Here is a 12,934-nt window from a genome sequence, read left to right as displayed (position 1 = left end):
CTGTAAATAATCGTCACTGTATCAGAAGGCCAAGGGGATGAGTATTGCTCCTTGGCGGGTATCTGTGATCGGTGAGCTACCGCCAGGCTGGCTCGTCCAAGCTGTTGGGTCTGAGGAGGCATTGACCGCTATAATACCTAGAGCTGAGACACCCAACAATTGCGTAGCAAAACGCAATGTGGAAATGAAAGATGAAGATCGATGCCGAGAGCGATGTTGTAATGTAGATTTCGTGATTTCCAATTGCGATCCGTGAGCGAGGTGCTGCTGTCGCCAGTAACACCGTCCTTCAAAAGAACCCTACCGAGTAGGGTCAACGCTGACACCGTCCTTGCCGTGTCCATACCTATCATACAGCATCCATAGTGTACATATTACCGTCTCTTTTCCAGCACAACTACTCCTTTTTCTCCCCGTCACCCTTCCCCTTCTTATCCCAGTTCCACACATCCCAAATCTGCTCAAAAATCATATCACTAAAGCTCTTCCCCTCCTCAATCGCCTTCTTCTCCTCCTCCAACCTCCTCTCCTTCCACCCCTCACTCTCTCCACCCATCCAAATCTTCGTTAGCACACCCTCCCCCTGCTCCTTCGTCCCCAGCTTCCGCCTCTCCTCCTCTCTCGCCTCCCTGATCTTCGCCTGCACCTCCCTCGCCCTCTCGGTCGGCAAATCTGCCGCAGCGCGAAACGGAGAGAGCTGTGTGACGAGCCCGCGTCCATAGTAGCTCTCGCACAGGTGGTCAGCGGACAGGTAGAAACCCAGGCCCAGCGAGAAAGTGTAGAGGTCGAGTTTTCGTGGCGGCATGAGCATGATTATCGGGCAGATTACTACGCCGCCGATGGCGACGTTACGTAGGATGCGCGTGTAGCGTTGTGCGTTTTCCTGCGTGAGGCGCTGCTCAGGCGTGAGGATTGTGAGTTGTGGTTGCGCCATGGCTGGGTATGGCGAGAGGATGTGCAGGGTCGTTGTGGAGGTGTGCGCATGCGATTTGGATGTTTCTGGGAAAGAGTTGGTGCTGCTCGAGCGTGCGACAATATGTGGAGCGGAATTGAATGTGTTGGTGTTGAGTTGTGGTGATGAGCTCATAGAAATCTGCGGAGCTCTACGCACCTCCGGTCGGCAATTCTTGCCGTTTTGCAAGCATGAGATTCGACAGGCACGTATACCATTGTTGCATGACACCGTCACATGTGATCTCGCTCATTATTCATGTCTAAATCTGTCCAGCCATTCAATCATTGACAAGTCGCAGCTTTCAGCCCGACTTCCATGAGTACTTTCGTCGTTTGAAGACACTCCCTGGCCTGCTGTGGTTCTCGTTCCCATCCAAAGCTCTCTTGCCATTTTGCTCGAAGTTGCCGCTGAGTCTCGCACGTTTTGTTGGCGTCGGGTCGTCGTTGTTACCGTCGTGCCCGGATCGCGATGTCACCTCTGTCTCTGTCCCGCTTTCCATCCGCGTGTCTTCGTCGTCGTCGCGTTTCCGCTTCTGTGCGGTGCCTGGTGTCTCCATGAGACGGCGCAGTCGACTCTCCTGTAGCCTCCTGTTGACCTCCTCTGTTATGTCGATGTGCTGTACAACATAACTCGAGTCGATCGTTGCTGTGCTCGGTCGCCGTGCTAACTCCTCGTCTGTAGGACGGATCTCGGTCCCCTCGTCTGAGCCCGGTATGCTGAGCCGGACTTTCTTTGTTGACGCCTCTGGAGGATCTAACAGTGTCGAGCCCTCTATGCTGAGTCGCTTGTTTGCATTCTTGTCATTGGCGTTTTTTACCTGATGCTGTGAGCTTGGGTTACTACAGGATTCGCGTTATGAAGCGCACTTTCTTGGTCGCCAGACCCTCGCCCTTAAGCTGATCTCTAAAGCGCTTCATGTCGTCTTGTAGCCTGCCTGACTTGTTGCGCAGCGACAGAAGATCGGTAGCCAGCCAATCGGGTGCATTGTGGTCTGTCGCATCGAGGCCTTCGTTCAGGAATCGCAACTGCGCGCGCAGGTTCTCAATGTGCCTGTCAAGGTCCTGAAACGAATGTCAGAGCTAGGCTAGGCTGTGGAAGGGCGGCTCTTACGTCGAGCGAGAACTTGATCATGGTGGAAGAGTATGGTTCCGCACGGAGGGTGTTGTGTTTCATCTGCTTGCATGGAGATGCATGTGCGCTAAGAATTACGCTAACATTCCGACATTCGGAACGTGCTTCCGACAATTCGAGCATTTCGGTCGCGTGAAGCCAACGCAGACCTTCAGTTGGCGCGCTGCATTGATCGTTGTCCATAGTCCGAGAGATATTTTGATTCGAGCAGTTGTGAGATTCGTGAACTGCTCAATGTGTTGCAGACCATCTGCTCAAGTGCACAGCTTCAAGGTACCCCTCGTCTTTACGAGTCCCAGCCTCATGTGCTATGGTCGAGGTATTGTGTTTGAGTCCCTTAAATATTCTTGGGGAGCTTGTTGCGCAAGGGCTGCACTTGGGGTCTTATCGTTAGAGTAGACCGAACAATGGCAGATGGTGGTAGTGTGTAAGGAAGTAGACACTCTTCCCACTGCCTGAAGTCTTTCGAGGCCTAGTCGACATATTGGAGCTGCTGCATTAAGAACTGCCTTACCCGCGCCTGGCATGAGTGTCGATCATGCGAGGACACGATGCAGAGATGCTTCATCCCTCCTCTTCATCGCCAAATGTAAGCTTGACAGCCTTTGACTTCTTCTTGGGTTTCATGACAGCCTTTGTTTCAACTTTCTTCACATCTCTCAATTGGTCTTTGTCGTCTTCCTGCTCGTCACTGATGATCTTGGCGGCTTTACGCTTCTTAGCATTGGCTCCGACCTCGGCGATCTTGTCTTTAGGTTTGGGGGATCCGTCTTTGTTCGACTCTTTCCTCACATTGTCTTGCTCGGGATTGCCGTCTTCTTTGGAATCCTTCTTGCCGATGAATTCTTCGTACTCTTCTTTAGTCATGGACTGATTGGTGTTTTCCAAGACATAAGTAGGCGCATCATCTTCGTCATCTTGCTTCAGCCTTTTGTTCCTGGGTATTGGGCGCTCATGACGTGCTGAATCTTCACCTTGCATCTGACCTCGCAGCCGTTGTAGGAACGCCGGCTGAGAGTTGTCTGAAGAGCGTAAGTACAAGTCGTATGGGATTAACAATGCCAGACTCACCAAAATGCAGATCTTTCGCCTTGAAACTCATTATTGCTGCTATATGAACAGAGAGGCGTGATAGTAATGAAGAAGTTGACGATATGTTAAGCTGAGGCTGTAAGAAAAGGTCGAGTAGCACGAGGCTGAGGCTGGACGCCTGTCGATCTTTCCAAGACTTGGGAGCGGCTCCTTGCTCTTGGCGAATCTATCTCCGGCTATACGAGCTATCGACCTACCGGTAGATGTTAAATGACATTCGTCTTGCAAGTCCTTTGCGGTCTAGTTACGCGCTGGTCGATGGATGTGACGGCAGCAGTTACTTGCTTGGCAACGTCTGCAGGGCTGCGATTTCCGTGCGCTGCGCGACTGGCCATCCGCCAGCTTTCTTCGGCGCAGGGTCCCCACATGAATCGGCGGCCAACTTGAGACATACGCAATCGCACGTCTATCACAGGCTTTTCAATTTCATTTCCCAGATTGAACATCCCAACCCCACGGCCACCGCGCGTTCTACCGGACCGTATACAGCCGTTTCATGCATCTCTTTGGAGTAACCTCCGGCCGCTCGTTACCTGCGCGAACCGCCTGCGTTGACCTCGTTGCTCCCACACTGCGCTGTGCCGATAGCAGTTTTGTCTGGATCCCCTATCTACCACCTGCACGCCCGAACACGAGCGACGGACTGCCATTGGGGTCGAACAAGTAGACCGCTGCCGCTGGCAGGAACTAGAAGGTTTGCTCAACACAAGGTGCTAGACTGCGACCATGGGCTTCATACAAGACCTCACCAGGAGGCTACCGTCTTCCAAGGACAGCCTGGACAAGCTCGACGACCTTTCACGACACGCAGAAAAGACTTCCCCCAGATTAGCATTCTTTCGCCGGCGCATACGATTGAAGGGAAACTCGACCGTGTCATTACCACTCGGCCTGGTCCTGCTATTTCCGTGTCTCGTCATCATCCTGATACTGGTCCTCTTCGTCAGATCGCCAGACTCGAATGGCATCATGAACATGCCTGGTGGCGGAGTGCCGCCCTCGATACGGTATGCTACTTAGCAGCATCTACGGTATCTGGAGAGAGACTGACAGCTTGCAGGAAAATCAGTGAAAAGTACGATAAGCCCTTCGCAACAGGCTGTCTCGAACCCCAGACGAACGGTCCCCGAGCGAATGCAGCAATTGTGGTCCTTGCGAGGAACAAGGAGCTCGACGGCGTCATTCAGTCCATCAAGTCGTTTGAGAGGCATTTCAACAGGTGGTTCAACTACCCTTATGTTTTCCTGAACGACGGCGACTTCAACTCGACGTTCAAGGAAACCGTGGGCAACCACACAAAGTCGGTAGTTGAATGGGGCAAGATCTCACCAGAGCACTGGGGGTTCCCAGATTGGGCTGACCCGGCGGTCGTGAAGGAGGGCATCGCTAAGCAGGGCGACCGCGCTATCATGTACGGTGGTATGGAGAGCTACCACCACATGTGCCGATTCTATTCTGGGTACGCGCAATTGCTCTCATCGTTGAACCACTCCATGTGCTAATGTGCCACAGCCAGTTCTACAAGCACGACCTACTGCAAAAGTACGAATGGTACTGGCGTTTGGAACCGGAGATCACCTACTTCTGCGACATTACATACGACCCTTTCATCCATATGATACGAAACAAGAAAACATACGGCTTCACAATCGCCGTGAAGGAGCTAAGAGAGACAGTGCCGAACATCTTCCGCTACGCATCGGCCTTCAAGAGGATGAACAACATTACATCGCAAGGCATGTGGGAGATGTTCGTCGAGAAGCCCAAGGAGGAGCCCAAAGACAAGCTGCCGAAGGACGACCCGAAGTACAAGAAGCCCCTGCCCCAGGAGATCTTGAACTCTGAGCCAGGCACCGGAGCACTTCCTGACATTGACCCAGAGAATATGGAGGGCGAAAACTACAACATGTGCCATTTCTGGAGCAACTTTGAGATCGTCAACCTGGCCTGGTACCGCAGCAAGGAGTACAACGACTTCTTCGAGATGATGGATCGCAGCGGTGGCTTCTGGATGGAGCGAGTAAGTACTCACCTTATGGACAGGTAAAGTACGTGCTAACATACTACAGTGGGGAGATGCACCGATTCATTCGCTCGCCGCGGGCATTCTTCTTGGTCCCCAGGACGTCCACTACTTCCGCGACTTTGGCTACCGACACACTACCATTCAGCATTGTCCTGCAAATGCCCCTGCGCGACAGCTCCCACGGATTCCTTTCCTCGAAGAGGCTACGAAGGACGAGAAAGCACGAAAGGAAGAAGATGACTACTGGGCGCACCCAGATCCGCCCAAGGAGAATGGCGTCGGCTGTCGCTGCAGATGTGATACCGACATCGTTGATGTGGAGGGCAAGGAAGGGTCTTGTCTTGCTGAGTGGGTTGAGGTTGCTGGAGGCTGGGCATCACCTGCACCTTGATAATTCTGTTTGCTTCTTGTTATGCGTTCCGTTCAGGCGAGCATTTTGGGATGCGCTAGTATTCGTGTCAGCTTCATGCGCGGCGCAGTGGTGTTTACGATGCGTTTTGGCTGGGCCACACGGCATAGATGTAATAAGGGCGTTGCTGGGGAGGCCTCATACCCAATGTGCATATAGACTGGCGCAATGGATATCACACAGGCTGCGCATAGACTAAGAGCGCGAGTCATGTTTCTGCATTCCACTCGAGATTGCCATCTTTCCTTTGCACATTTCACTTCACACGTCTCCTCTTTGCGCTGCTAATCGCGTCGGAATCGCGTACCGATAAGGAAGGGGCAACGCGGGGGTTGGACCCACTAAAACCCATGCTCGTGATCCCACTTGCCTCACGACTTGACGCCTTTATACATTGCACCAGCCCTGAACCATTCAACTTTGATCAAAACTTACTGCAGTCACTAATTCACCGACACACAGTAACTGCCTGTATTTCATGGTGTTTCAACAAAGTACGCCGGACGCCTGAGCTTCCCCGCTTGCATCATCCCAAGCAAGGCACCAGTTTCACGCGCCTGGCTCCACTAGGCGTTAGGCAGCTTCCGCTCCACCTTCACCCGTGCGGCCTCTCCCCCTCTTAACCCCTCCATGACCTGTTGATGCCCTACACGTTCTGTTGCACTGGGACTTTCAGCTGACATGCCTCCGAGTAGTTCGAAAGCAGGACCAGAGTTTCGGTATCCACCGGTTCAAGCTGATCGCTCTCTTACCAGCCTTGACCTCGATACACTGATGATGAAGTCCACTACATGCCGGCTCCAGGAAGAGCCTGGGAGCTCACTTGACGATAGCACATACGAGCTGCTGACCGACAGCCTGATCGAAACATCGGACGATGAAGCCCACACTGCGTCCATTGCATCTGCCTCAGATGATCACACACAAGACGACGGCTCGATCTTCGGCGACGATGACGATGACGATGACGATGATTTCGCGACCAACTATCGAGCACTCGACGCAAGCATCCAGTCTATGCACGCCGCAGCCGCAGACGATGATCTCGAGACACCGTTGGAAACAGGTGGGGAAGACAGCATGCTCACAATGGTACCAGACCACATGAACGGCAGTGGTGGGTCAAGAATGGTTCAACTTGACGAAGAGCCCACGGCAGACCCTGAAGTGTCGTTCGGGACGACAATCGTCCGGACGTTCCCAACGCAGACTGAAGAGCTGCCCAAAGTATTGGAGACTTATGGTCAACCTCAGGTGCAACTGGGGGTCAAGGCAAGCCTGTCCTCTCGATACATCACCACGCCTGAGTCTTACAAGATCCTGTACCTTGGTCTGCCCGAGCAATGGGTGCAGGACAACATTACACACCACATCCACGCGGCACTTACCGCATCACCTAGTAAGACAAGGTCAGTAATGGTCCGAGGCCAGATGGAGCCCCTTGGGACTGTCATTGATACATACCGCTGCACGAAGCTTGAGGTCACGAGCCCTGATATCGCTCTTTCCCCCATTCAAGTCCATATCGACGATGGGCGACGCATCAAGATCGACCGACAAAGAAAGCCAAAGTTTGACCTAGTGATTCTCTGCCATACGCAGAAGCGTGATTACGCCACTGGTGCCCAGTCCTACGACTCGCTTCGCACAGCTCTTCGCCAGCACTCGACTCCGATGATTGAGCTCTCTGAGATCAAGCCATACGGTGCTGGCAATCGAACGTACGATATGCAGAGTTTAGTCGCTTGCATCGAAGGTAGAAGCGACGATGAGGCTGAGTTTGATTTGCTCGAAGTACTTCCCCTGGACGTCTTCAGCTTCTGTGAGCTCGAGCCGGCCCAGATCAACCGTCATTTGGCACTGATCAGTCCACATCTGCTGCCACAGACTGTCGATGTTTCTCAAAATACACAGTTATCTGCCGTGAGTGACACCGTACGCGCCATCGGCAAGCAGCTGCGTACAGGAGCACCGGCTCCCACCAAAGTCTTATTTCTCTCGATCGCCCTTACGGCAATGCTTTCGGTATTTGTTCTCAGCCCGGTGTACCTGCCCCTTCTACAGCAGAGGTTCGCGGACGTCGCGCCCGAGCCACCGATGTTGTCAGTTTCTCCAGCATCGAGTCTTTCTATCACATCCGCGGCAGTCGGCTCCTCGAGCACCGCGTCTGTTTCTCTTTCCTTACCATCTTCTATATCTGTACCAAAGGGCCTGACAGTCGCCGCTCCGCAGGCGGAACAGCCGAAGCCAAAGTCAAAGCTGGACAACAACAAGAAAAATGACAAGACCAAGGGGTTCGAAATTCAGACTGCTGGTGAGAAGCAGTTCATTCTCACTCCATCAAAAGAACTGGCGAGCTCGAGGAAGACGCCGCAGCTCCAGATCCAGGTGTTCCGCAATACCACGCTGATCCCTGTCCTTTACGTCAGAACCATTACCGGCGAGTACTTCGTGGACCTCGAGGATGAGTACCCCTTCGGGTCGTTCAACGTCAGCATTGCCAGCTACTCCAAGCCTCTGCTGCACCAGTCCTTCGAGGTCACCTTGGGCCATAACAAGACTTGGTTTGATCAAATGCTTGGAAAGACCACGAACAAGATCATGGATGCCAAATCAATCCTTCGACATATCTCTTCTTCGGCTGCGGAACAACTGCAAGCCAAATTCAACGATATCGCTGGTGACAAAGTGGGTCACTGGGTAGAGGAGGGTCGGCACTTGGAAGAATCGATCTACGGTAATGCGAAGGGATGCCTGGAGTCTGGTACAGAGTTCGTCAAGCATGTTCCAGAGACTACCTTGATGGGACTCAGGAAGGCCACGGCGCCGGTCCGACTGTCTCAAACTCTGTGGAAGGCTAGATTAAATGCTCTTCGAATACGCTGCAACGCAGAAACTGCAATCGGGAGGTTTTGGAAGCTCTCTGATGAGCAGGCCAGCCGGGCGTGCTCCGAATTGCATTCGCTCGGTCAGAAGGGGGAGGCTTGATGCTTGAGTGTGTTTTGTTGGATGGTATGGCGTTCGGTTTACAGGATAGGAATGGAAGACGGTATGCATCATTGAGGAACTGGTTGCCATGGCGCTGATGGTGGGTCTGGCGTTGATGTGTTGGATTTCCTCGGATACCAGGTGCGTGGCGTCATTGGCGTCGCCTCTCTTTTATCGGGTAAAGCGTAATCGAGTATTCGTTTAGTAGATTTAGAAGACTGTGTTTATCTCAACAGGAATTTGCTTGTCCAGTGATCTAAGAGTCGTGCATGTGTTCACGCTGCTTCGCAGGGCTGAGTTTGACCCTGGCGCGCAGGGGCCACCAACTAGCATTGCCCCTCCATTGCCGCCTCCCACAAACTTTAGACTAGGCTGAGCACAACACCCAAACACTCACTCTGTAACTTATTCTTTCTGGTTACAGTGATCCTCTACGCATACGAACGTCACACAGAAAGCCTCGAAAACTCACACATCATGTCTGACGTCGCTAAGCCCGACCCCGCCGCCGAGCAGGTCGCCAACCCCGCCGCAACCCTTGTCAAGGACGAGACCGCAATGGTTACCACGGACAAGCTTGCCGACAAGGATGAGAAGCCGGCAACTACGTCCAGCGATGACAAGCCCGTCACCGAGAAGGCCACAGAAGCCGCCACATCTGCCGCAGCTGCAGTCAAGGACAATGTCTTCTCCATGTTCGGCGGTGGACCCAAGAAGGAGAAGAAGGAGGAGGCCGATGACGCCAACGAGCCCTCTGGCTCTTCCAAGGCACAGGCTACCGGCGTACGTTGATCAAGCCGTTCTGGGCTTCGCGGCGATGCTAACAAGCTTCAGGAGGAAGACCCAGAGAACCAGGAGCCTGATGTCGAGTTCGCCCCCGTCGTCCACCTGACCGAGAAGGTCGACACCAAGACCAACGAGGAGCTCGAGGAGCAAGTCTTCAAGATGCGTGCCAAGCTGTTCAAGTTCGACCGCGAGTCGCGAGAGTGGAAGGAGAGGGGCACTGGCGATGTCAGGTTACTGAAGCACAAGGAGAATGGCAAGACCCGCCTGGTTATGCGACGGGACAAGACGCTTAAGGTCTGCGCCAACCACTATGGTATGATACACAGTGAGCTAGGTGCAGGATGAATACTGAGATCGTACAGTTGTGCCTGACATGAAGCTGTCGCCCAACGTTGGCAGCGACCGCAGCTGGGTCTGGAACGCGGCCGCCGATGTTAGCGAGGGTGAGCCCGAGGCGCAGACGCTGGCCATCCGCTTCGGCAACAGCGAGAGTAAGTTGCAGCCTTGCACGCATGACAAAGGCTCTGCTAATAGCTGTTTTAGACGCCAACCTCTTCAAGGAGGCCTTCATCAAGGCCCAGCAGGAGAACGAGGCTCTTTTCAGCAAGTCATCAGAGTAGGTGTGAAGAGAAGTTGAGGGTGATTCGGAAGGAAACAGAGGAATGAAGCATGCACGCACGAAGCAATGACATTTTGGGGCGGTATCATATCACGGCGATAGAAGTTCTCACACCCTGCACATACTAGATAGTACTAAATTGGCCTGACCCTGAGTCTACGGCATTCCCCCAAACTTGCTCCCTCGAGAAGTGAAACGGTGCCCAGCGACGTGGACGCGAGCGCAGAGAGCCTAGCCACCTCTTCTGTGTAACGCTCGCAACATCAATTTCATCCCGATTACTATTCAGACGCGCCTCTCTTACATACATGGTACCTTGCCGCAGTAGCTCCCGCGCGTGTAGACGAGCAGGCGAGTAGACGAGCTGGATTACTGCCAAGCGCAGGGCTGGAGCTGTTCTCCGCCCACTTCGTTCCGCTCCGCCAGGTCGAAGCACCAGCCGAAGCTCGACCTCAACGCGCCGCAGTCGCGAAACTCCAGACACCCTCTCACTCCACATACAACACCGCCAACACCGCCAACATGCCTGACGTATGCGCTTCAATCGCACACGAACCGGGAGAAATGCTAACACATCGCAGGTCAAGCGCTGGGTCAAGATCATCACCCACCAGAAGCCCATGTATGTCCACGGCGCGCAACCACCCGCGGTCGCATCGCACCCCGCCCCGACCTTGTGCGCGCGTCAAGCTTCGAGCATTAGCTAATCCGCCACTCGCAGCGATGGCCCGTCGCCGGTCGAAGGGTTTCCCATGCGCTCATGGGACATCGAGATCTGGCTGCTGGACGACCAGGGCAACGAGGTCCTGCCCACCGTCTACGAGAAGGCCGTCTACAACCTGCACCCGTCCTTCGACAAGAACAAGCAGAGTGAGTGCGCTGCAAGGCGCCGCAAGTGTATGGGGACGCGCTGTGCGCTGACAGCCGGATAGCATTCAAGAAGCCGCCGTTCCGCATCGACGAGCAGGGTTGGGGCGAGTTCGACATGACCATTGTCCTCTCGGCAGTGCACAAAGGCGGCGAGCACACACTGAGCCACGACCTCAATTTCCAGTCCGAGCGCTACGAGGCCAAGCACCAAGTCGTACGTCTCTCTCGTCTGCTGGGTGTTGCCTACCTTGGCCCACTCACACTTTCCTTCATCGCACGTACCTACTGACAACTCGCCTACAGACCTTCCGCAACCCCAAGCCTGAGCTCCTTGCCCTCCTGCAAGACTCTGGCTCCGCCGACGCAAACGGCGTCCGCGGCAAGGATGCCTCGAAGAAGAAGGCCAGGCGCGACAAGGCCGTCGACATGGAGAAGCTGGCCGACGGGCTGCAGAAGCTGAGCGAGGACGACCTGCTGCACGTCGTTACCATGGTGCACGACAACAAGACAAGCGAGACGTACACTAAGAACGACGTCGAGAGTACGTACCCTGAGTGGAGCACCGAGGTAATTATGGAACGACATGCTAACGCGATTGCAGATGGAGAGTTCCATGTCGACCTGTACACCCTGCCTGACTCGCTGATCAAGGTGCTATGGGACTTCACAGCAAGCAAGACCGACCTGTAAGCGTACAAACACGTGCCTCCAGGTATGCTAACAGAAATGCGATGCGAGCAAGCTCGGACTCCAATGGCTGAAATGGCCGCGGACGCCTATGGAAACATGGCCAAGATCGTTCACGCACAGGAAGGCTTCGAGGGCCATGTGAAATTCAGCCACACGGATGCCTCTTGTCGGAGGCTGGACGTACCGCGAGAGCGGGCGGAGTCGCACGGTCTACAGCACATACAGCTTTGAGCTTCTTGATTATGCACATAGCACCCCGTGAGGTGTTCTCTCCAGATTCATCTTATTTTCGAGCCGGGAGTTTGGGCAAAAGTAGGGTAGATACCTCAATGGACGGGGTATCGCTTAGGATCAATCGATGCTTTACGACTCATGACCGATTACTGGTCTCTTTGCGGACATGTGTCGACTCGGGACAAGTCTGTTGACATTTGGACGGGATATGACAGAGGCCTGGTCACAAAAACATCGTAAACGCATGGCCTGTTTTTAGACCAGCGGGTCATGACATCTTTGTGGGTATCCCTATGATCATGGCGCCACTCTTGCACCCCCTCGAAGCCGTACCTGCTAATTCAGTAACGAACAAAAAGAAAGATAGCCGATCAAGCCACTGCCCGCACAGGCGAGCGTCTCACACCCAAAGATGCTCCTCTCCGCATTGGGCCAATGCTCATCCCATCTCAGCAGCCACAGCTTTCCACACACCCGCAATGACGGTGTTTGTAGCGCAGAGCGACCGGGAAACAACCGAACAACCCATGCCATTTCCTGATAGCTTCGCTTCTGCACAGCGGCAACCGCGAGGTCCGACATTGCTTTCAAGCCCACCGTCTCACGCCGTCGGTGCGTGTCGACGCCTCTTTGGGATGGGCGTCAGACCTATCTCCGTGTGGATGGACGGCACAAACTTCCCACGAACGTACGCGTCGAAGGTTTTGGATTGGCGATGCGCGGGATCTGAGATGACAGAAAGGGCTGAAATGGTGTGCGTGCGTAGACTCGCGGACGCGGGGCGGTCTTGTGTGAGTTTTGGATCTCGCTCGGATTATATAGCGGAAGATGAGCGCGAGTCGTCAAACTATGCAGCGCTTCTAATAACATCATTGGAAGTTGTCGAGCAGATGGCGCATGCAAGTGAGAACCCTGTACCGCAGGCGCTTCCCCTGGGATAGTGCACTGGGTCGTTATGATCGCCGCACGTCAATGGAGTTCTGACGATAGTCTTGCGAATACGCGAGCGGATGGAAGTAGCAGCAAGAGCAAGGCTGACACGGAGTAGGGCGGTTTTAGGGAGGTATCGAAGACATCAAGCATGCGTTTTTCGGTGAGTCGCTTGAGGGCAGACCATGTTTGCGCGCTTCAACC

The 12,934-nt window shown here is 54.1% G+C and overlaps 7 protein-coding genes across 7 annotated transcripts; 4 read left to right on the top strand and 3 right to left on the bottom strand.

The window, feature by feature from the left end:
- Nucleotides 1–203: 203 nt before the first annotated feature.
- Nucleotides 204–1,099, bottom strand: M421DRAFT_421424 (uncharacterized protein). Its single transcript, XM_033592825.1, has one exon. It carries the CDS (start codon nucleotides 1,085–1,087, stop codon nucleotides 398–400), a length of 690 nt encoding a protein of 229 aa, XP_033447834.1. The 5' UTR covers nucleotides 1,088–1,099; the 3' UTR covers nucleotides 204–397.
- Nucleotides 1,100–1,256: 157 nt separating this feature from the next.
- M421DRAFT_64899 (uncharacterized protein) lies at nucleotides 1,257–2,025 on the bottom strand (the record flags this gene model as incomplete). Its single annotated transcript, XM_033596203.1, has 2 exons — nucleotides 1,257–1,772; nucleotides 1,822–2,025. Coding segments are annotated over 2 exons (720 nt in total), but the record flags the coding sequence as incomplete, so codon positions are not given.
- Nucleotides 2,026–2,459: 434 nt separating this feature from the next.
- M421DRAFT_170531 (uncharacterized protein) lies at nucleotides 2,460–3,284 on the bottom strand. Its single transcript, XM_033587770.1, has 2 exons — nucleotides 3,158–3,284; nucleotides 2,460–3,108 (listed from the first exon to the last, which is right to left on the bottom strand). The coding sequence occupies exons 1-2, from the start codon at nucleotides 3,186–3,188 to the stop codon at nucleotides 2,651–2,653; spliced, it is 489 nt and encodes a 162-aa protein (XP_033447832.1). The 5' UTR covers nucleotides 3,189–3,284; the 3' UTR covers nucleotides 2,460–2,650.
- A 122-nt stretch (nucleotides 3,285–3,406) lies between these two features.
- Nucleotides 3,407–5,845, top strand: M421DRAFT_421421 (glycosyltransferase family 15 protein). The gene is made up of 4 exons (XM_033592824.1): nucleotides 3,407–4,185; nucleotides 4,239–4,637; nucleotides 4,691–5,198; nucleotides 5,248–5,845. The coding sequence occupies exons 1-4, from the start codon at nucleotides 3,905–3,907 to the stop codon at nucleotides 5,593–5,595; spliced, it is 1,536 nt and encodes a 511-aa protein (XP_033447831.1). The 5' UTR covers nucleotides 3,407–3,904; the 3' UTR covers nucleotides 5,596–5,845.
- Nucleotides 5,846–6,055: 210 nt separating this feature from the next.
- M421DRAFT_421420 (uncharacterized protein) lies at nucleotides 6,056–8,844 on the top strand. The gene has a single exon (XM_033592823.1). The coding sequence runs from the start codon at nucleotides 6,295–6,297 to the stop codon at nucleotides 8,599–8,601; it is 2,307 nt and encodes a 768-aa protein (XP_033447830.1). The 5' UTR covers nucleotides 6,056–6,294; the 3' UTR covers nucleotides 8,602–8,844.
- A 13-nt stretch (nucleotides 8,845–8,857) lies between these two features.
- On the top strand, nucleotides 8,858–10,180 carry M421DRAFT_421418 (ran-specific GTPase-activating protein 1). Its single transcript, XM_033592822.1, has 4 exons — nucleotides 8,858–9,384; nucleotides 9,436–9,700; nucleotides 9,750–9,878; nucleotides 9,931–10,180. Exons 1-4 carry the CDS (start codon nucleotides 9,079–9,081, stop codon nucleotides 10,005–10,007), a joined length of 777 nt encoding a protein of 258 aa, XP_033447829.1. The 5' UTR covers nucleotides 8,858–9,078; the 3' UTR covers nucleotides 10,008–10,180.
- A 15-nt stretch (nucleotides 10,181–10,195) lies between these two features.
- Nucleotides 10,196–11,830, top strand: M421DRAFT_170481 (transcription initiation factor TFIID subunit 14). The gene is made up of 6 exons (XM_033587769.1): nucleotides 10,196–10,537; nucleotides 10,588–10,628; nucleotides 10,728–10,876; nucleotides 10,939–11,090; nucleotides 11,180–11,417; nucleotides 11,478–11,830. The coding sequence occupies exons 1-6, from the start codon at nucleotides 10,529–10,531 to the stop codon at nucleotides 11,564–11,566; spliced, it is 678 nt and encodes a 225-aa protein (XP_033447828.1). The 5' UTR covers nucleotides 10,196–10,528; the 3' UTR covers nucleotides 11,567–11,830.
- The last annotated feature ends 1,104 nt before the right edge of the window (nucleotides 11,831–12,934 follow it).

This window comes from Didymella exigua (genome assembly GCF_010094145.1).
Source record: "Didymella exigua CBS 183.55 unplaced genomic scaffold M421scaffold_16, whole genome shotgun sequence".
Classification (NCBI taxonomy): Eukaryota; Fungi; Ascomycota; class Dothideomycetes; order Pleosporales; family Didymellaceae; genus Didymella; species Didymella exigua.
Note: the sequence above shows the minus strand (reverse complement) of the source record. Positions and strands in the feature narration are given on the sequence as shown.

Bases quoted from the DNA above. Each gene is read 5' to 3' on its own strand.
- M421DRAFT_421424 (XM_033592825.1), bottom strand. From the start codon at position 1,087: ATGAGCTCATCACCACAACTCAACACCAACACATTCAATTCCGCTCCA.
- M421DRAFT_170531 (XM_033587770.1), bottom strand. From the start codon at position 3,188: ATGAGTTTCAAGGCGAAAGATCTGCATTTTG. The intron at 3,109-3,157 runs GTGAGTCTGGCA...TACGCTCTTCAG, and splicing joins GGCGAAAGATCTGCATTTTG to ACAACTCTCAGCCGGCGTTC.
- M421DRAFT_421421 (XM_033592824.1), top strand. From the start codon at position 3,905: ATGGGCTTCATACAAGACCTCACCAGGAGGCTACCGTCTTCCAAGGAC. The intron at 4,638-4,690 runs GTACGCGCAATT...AATGTGCCACAG, and splicing joins ATGTGCCGATTCTATTCTGG to CCAGTTCTACAAGCACGACC. The intron at 5,199-5,247 runs GTAAGTACTCAC...AACATACTACAG, and splicing joins GTGGCTTCTGGATGGAGCGA to TGGGGAGATGCACCGATTCA.
- M421DRAFT_421420 (XM_033592823.1), top strand. From the start codon at position 6,295: ATGCCTCCGAGTAGTTCGAAAGCAGGACCAGAGTTTCGGTATCCACCG.
- M421DRAFT_421418 (XM_033592822.1), top strand. From the start codon at position 9,079: ATGTCTGACGTCGCTAAGCCCGACCCCGCCGCCGAGCAGGTCGCCAAC. The intron at 9,701-9,749 runs GTATGATACACA...GAGATCGTACAG, and splicing joins GGTCTGCGCCAACCACTATG to TTGTGCCTGACATGAAGCTG. The intron at 9,879-9,930 runs GTAAGTTGCAGC...TAGCTGTTTTAG, and splicing joins CCGCTTCGGCAACAGCGAGA to ACGCCAACCTCTTCAAGGAG.
- M421DRAFT_170481 (XM_033587769.1), top strand. The intron at 10,629-10,727 runs GTATGTCCACGG...CGCCACTCGCAG, and splicing joins ATCACCCACCAGAAGCCCAT to CGATGGCCCGTCGCCGGTCG. The intron at 11,091-11,179 runs GTACGTCTCTCT...ACTCGCCTACAG, and splicing joins ACGAGGCCAAGCACCAAGTC to ACCTTCCGCAACCCCAAGCC.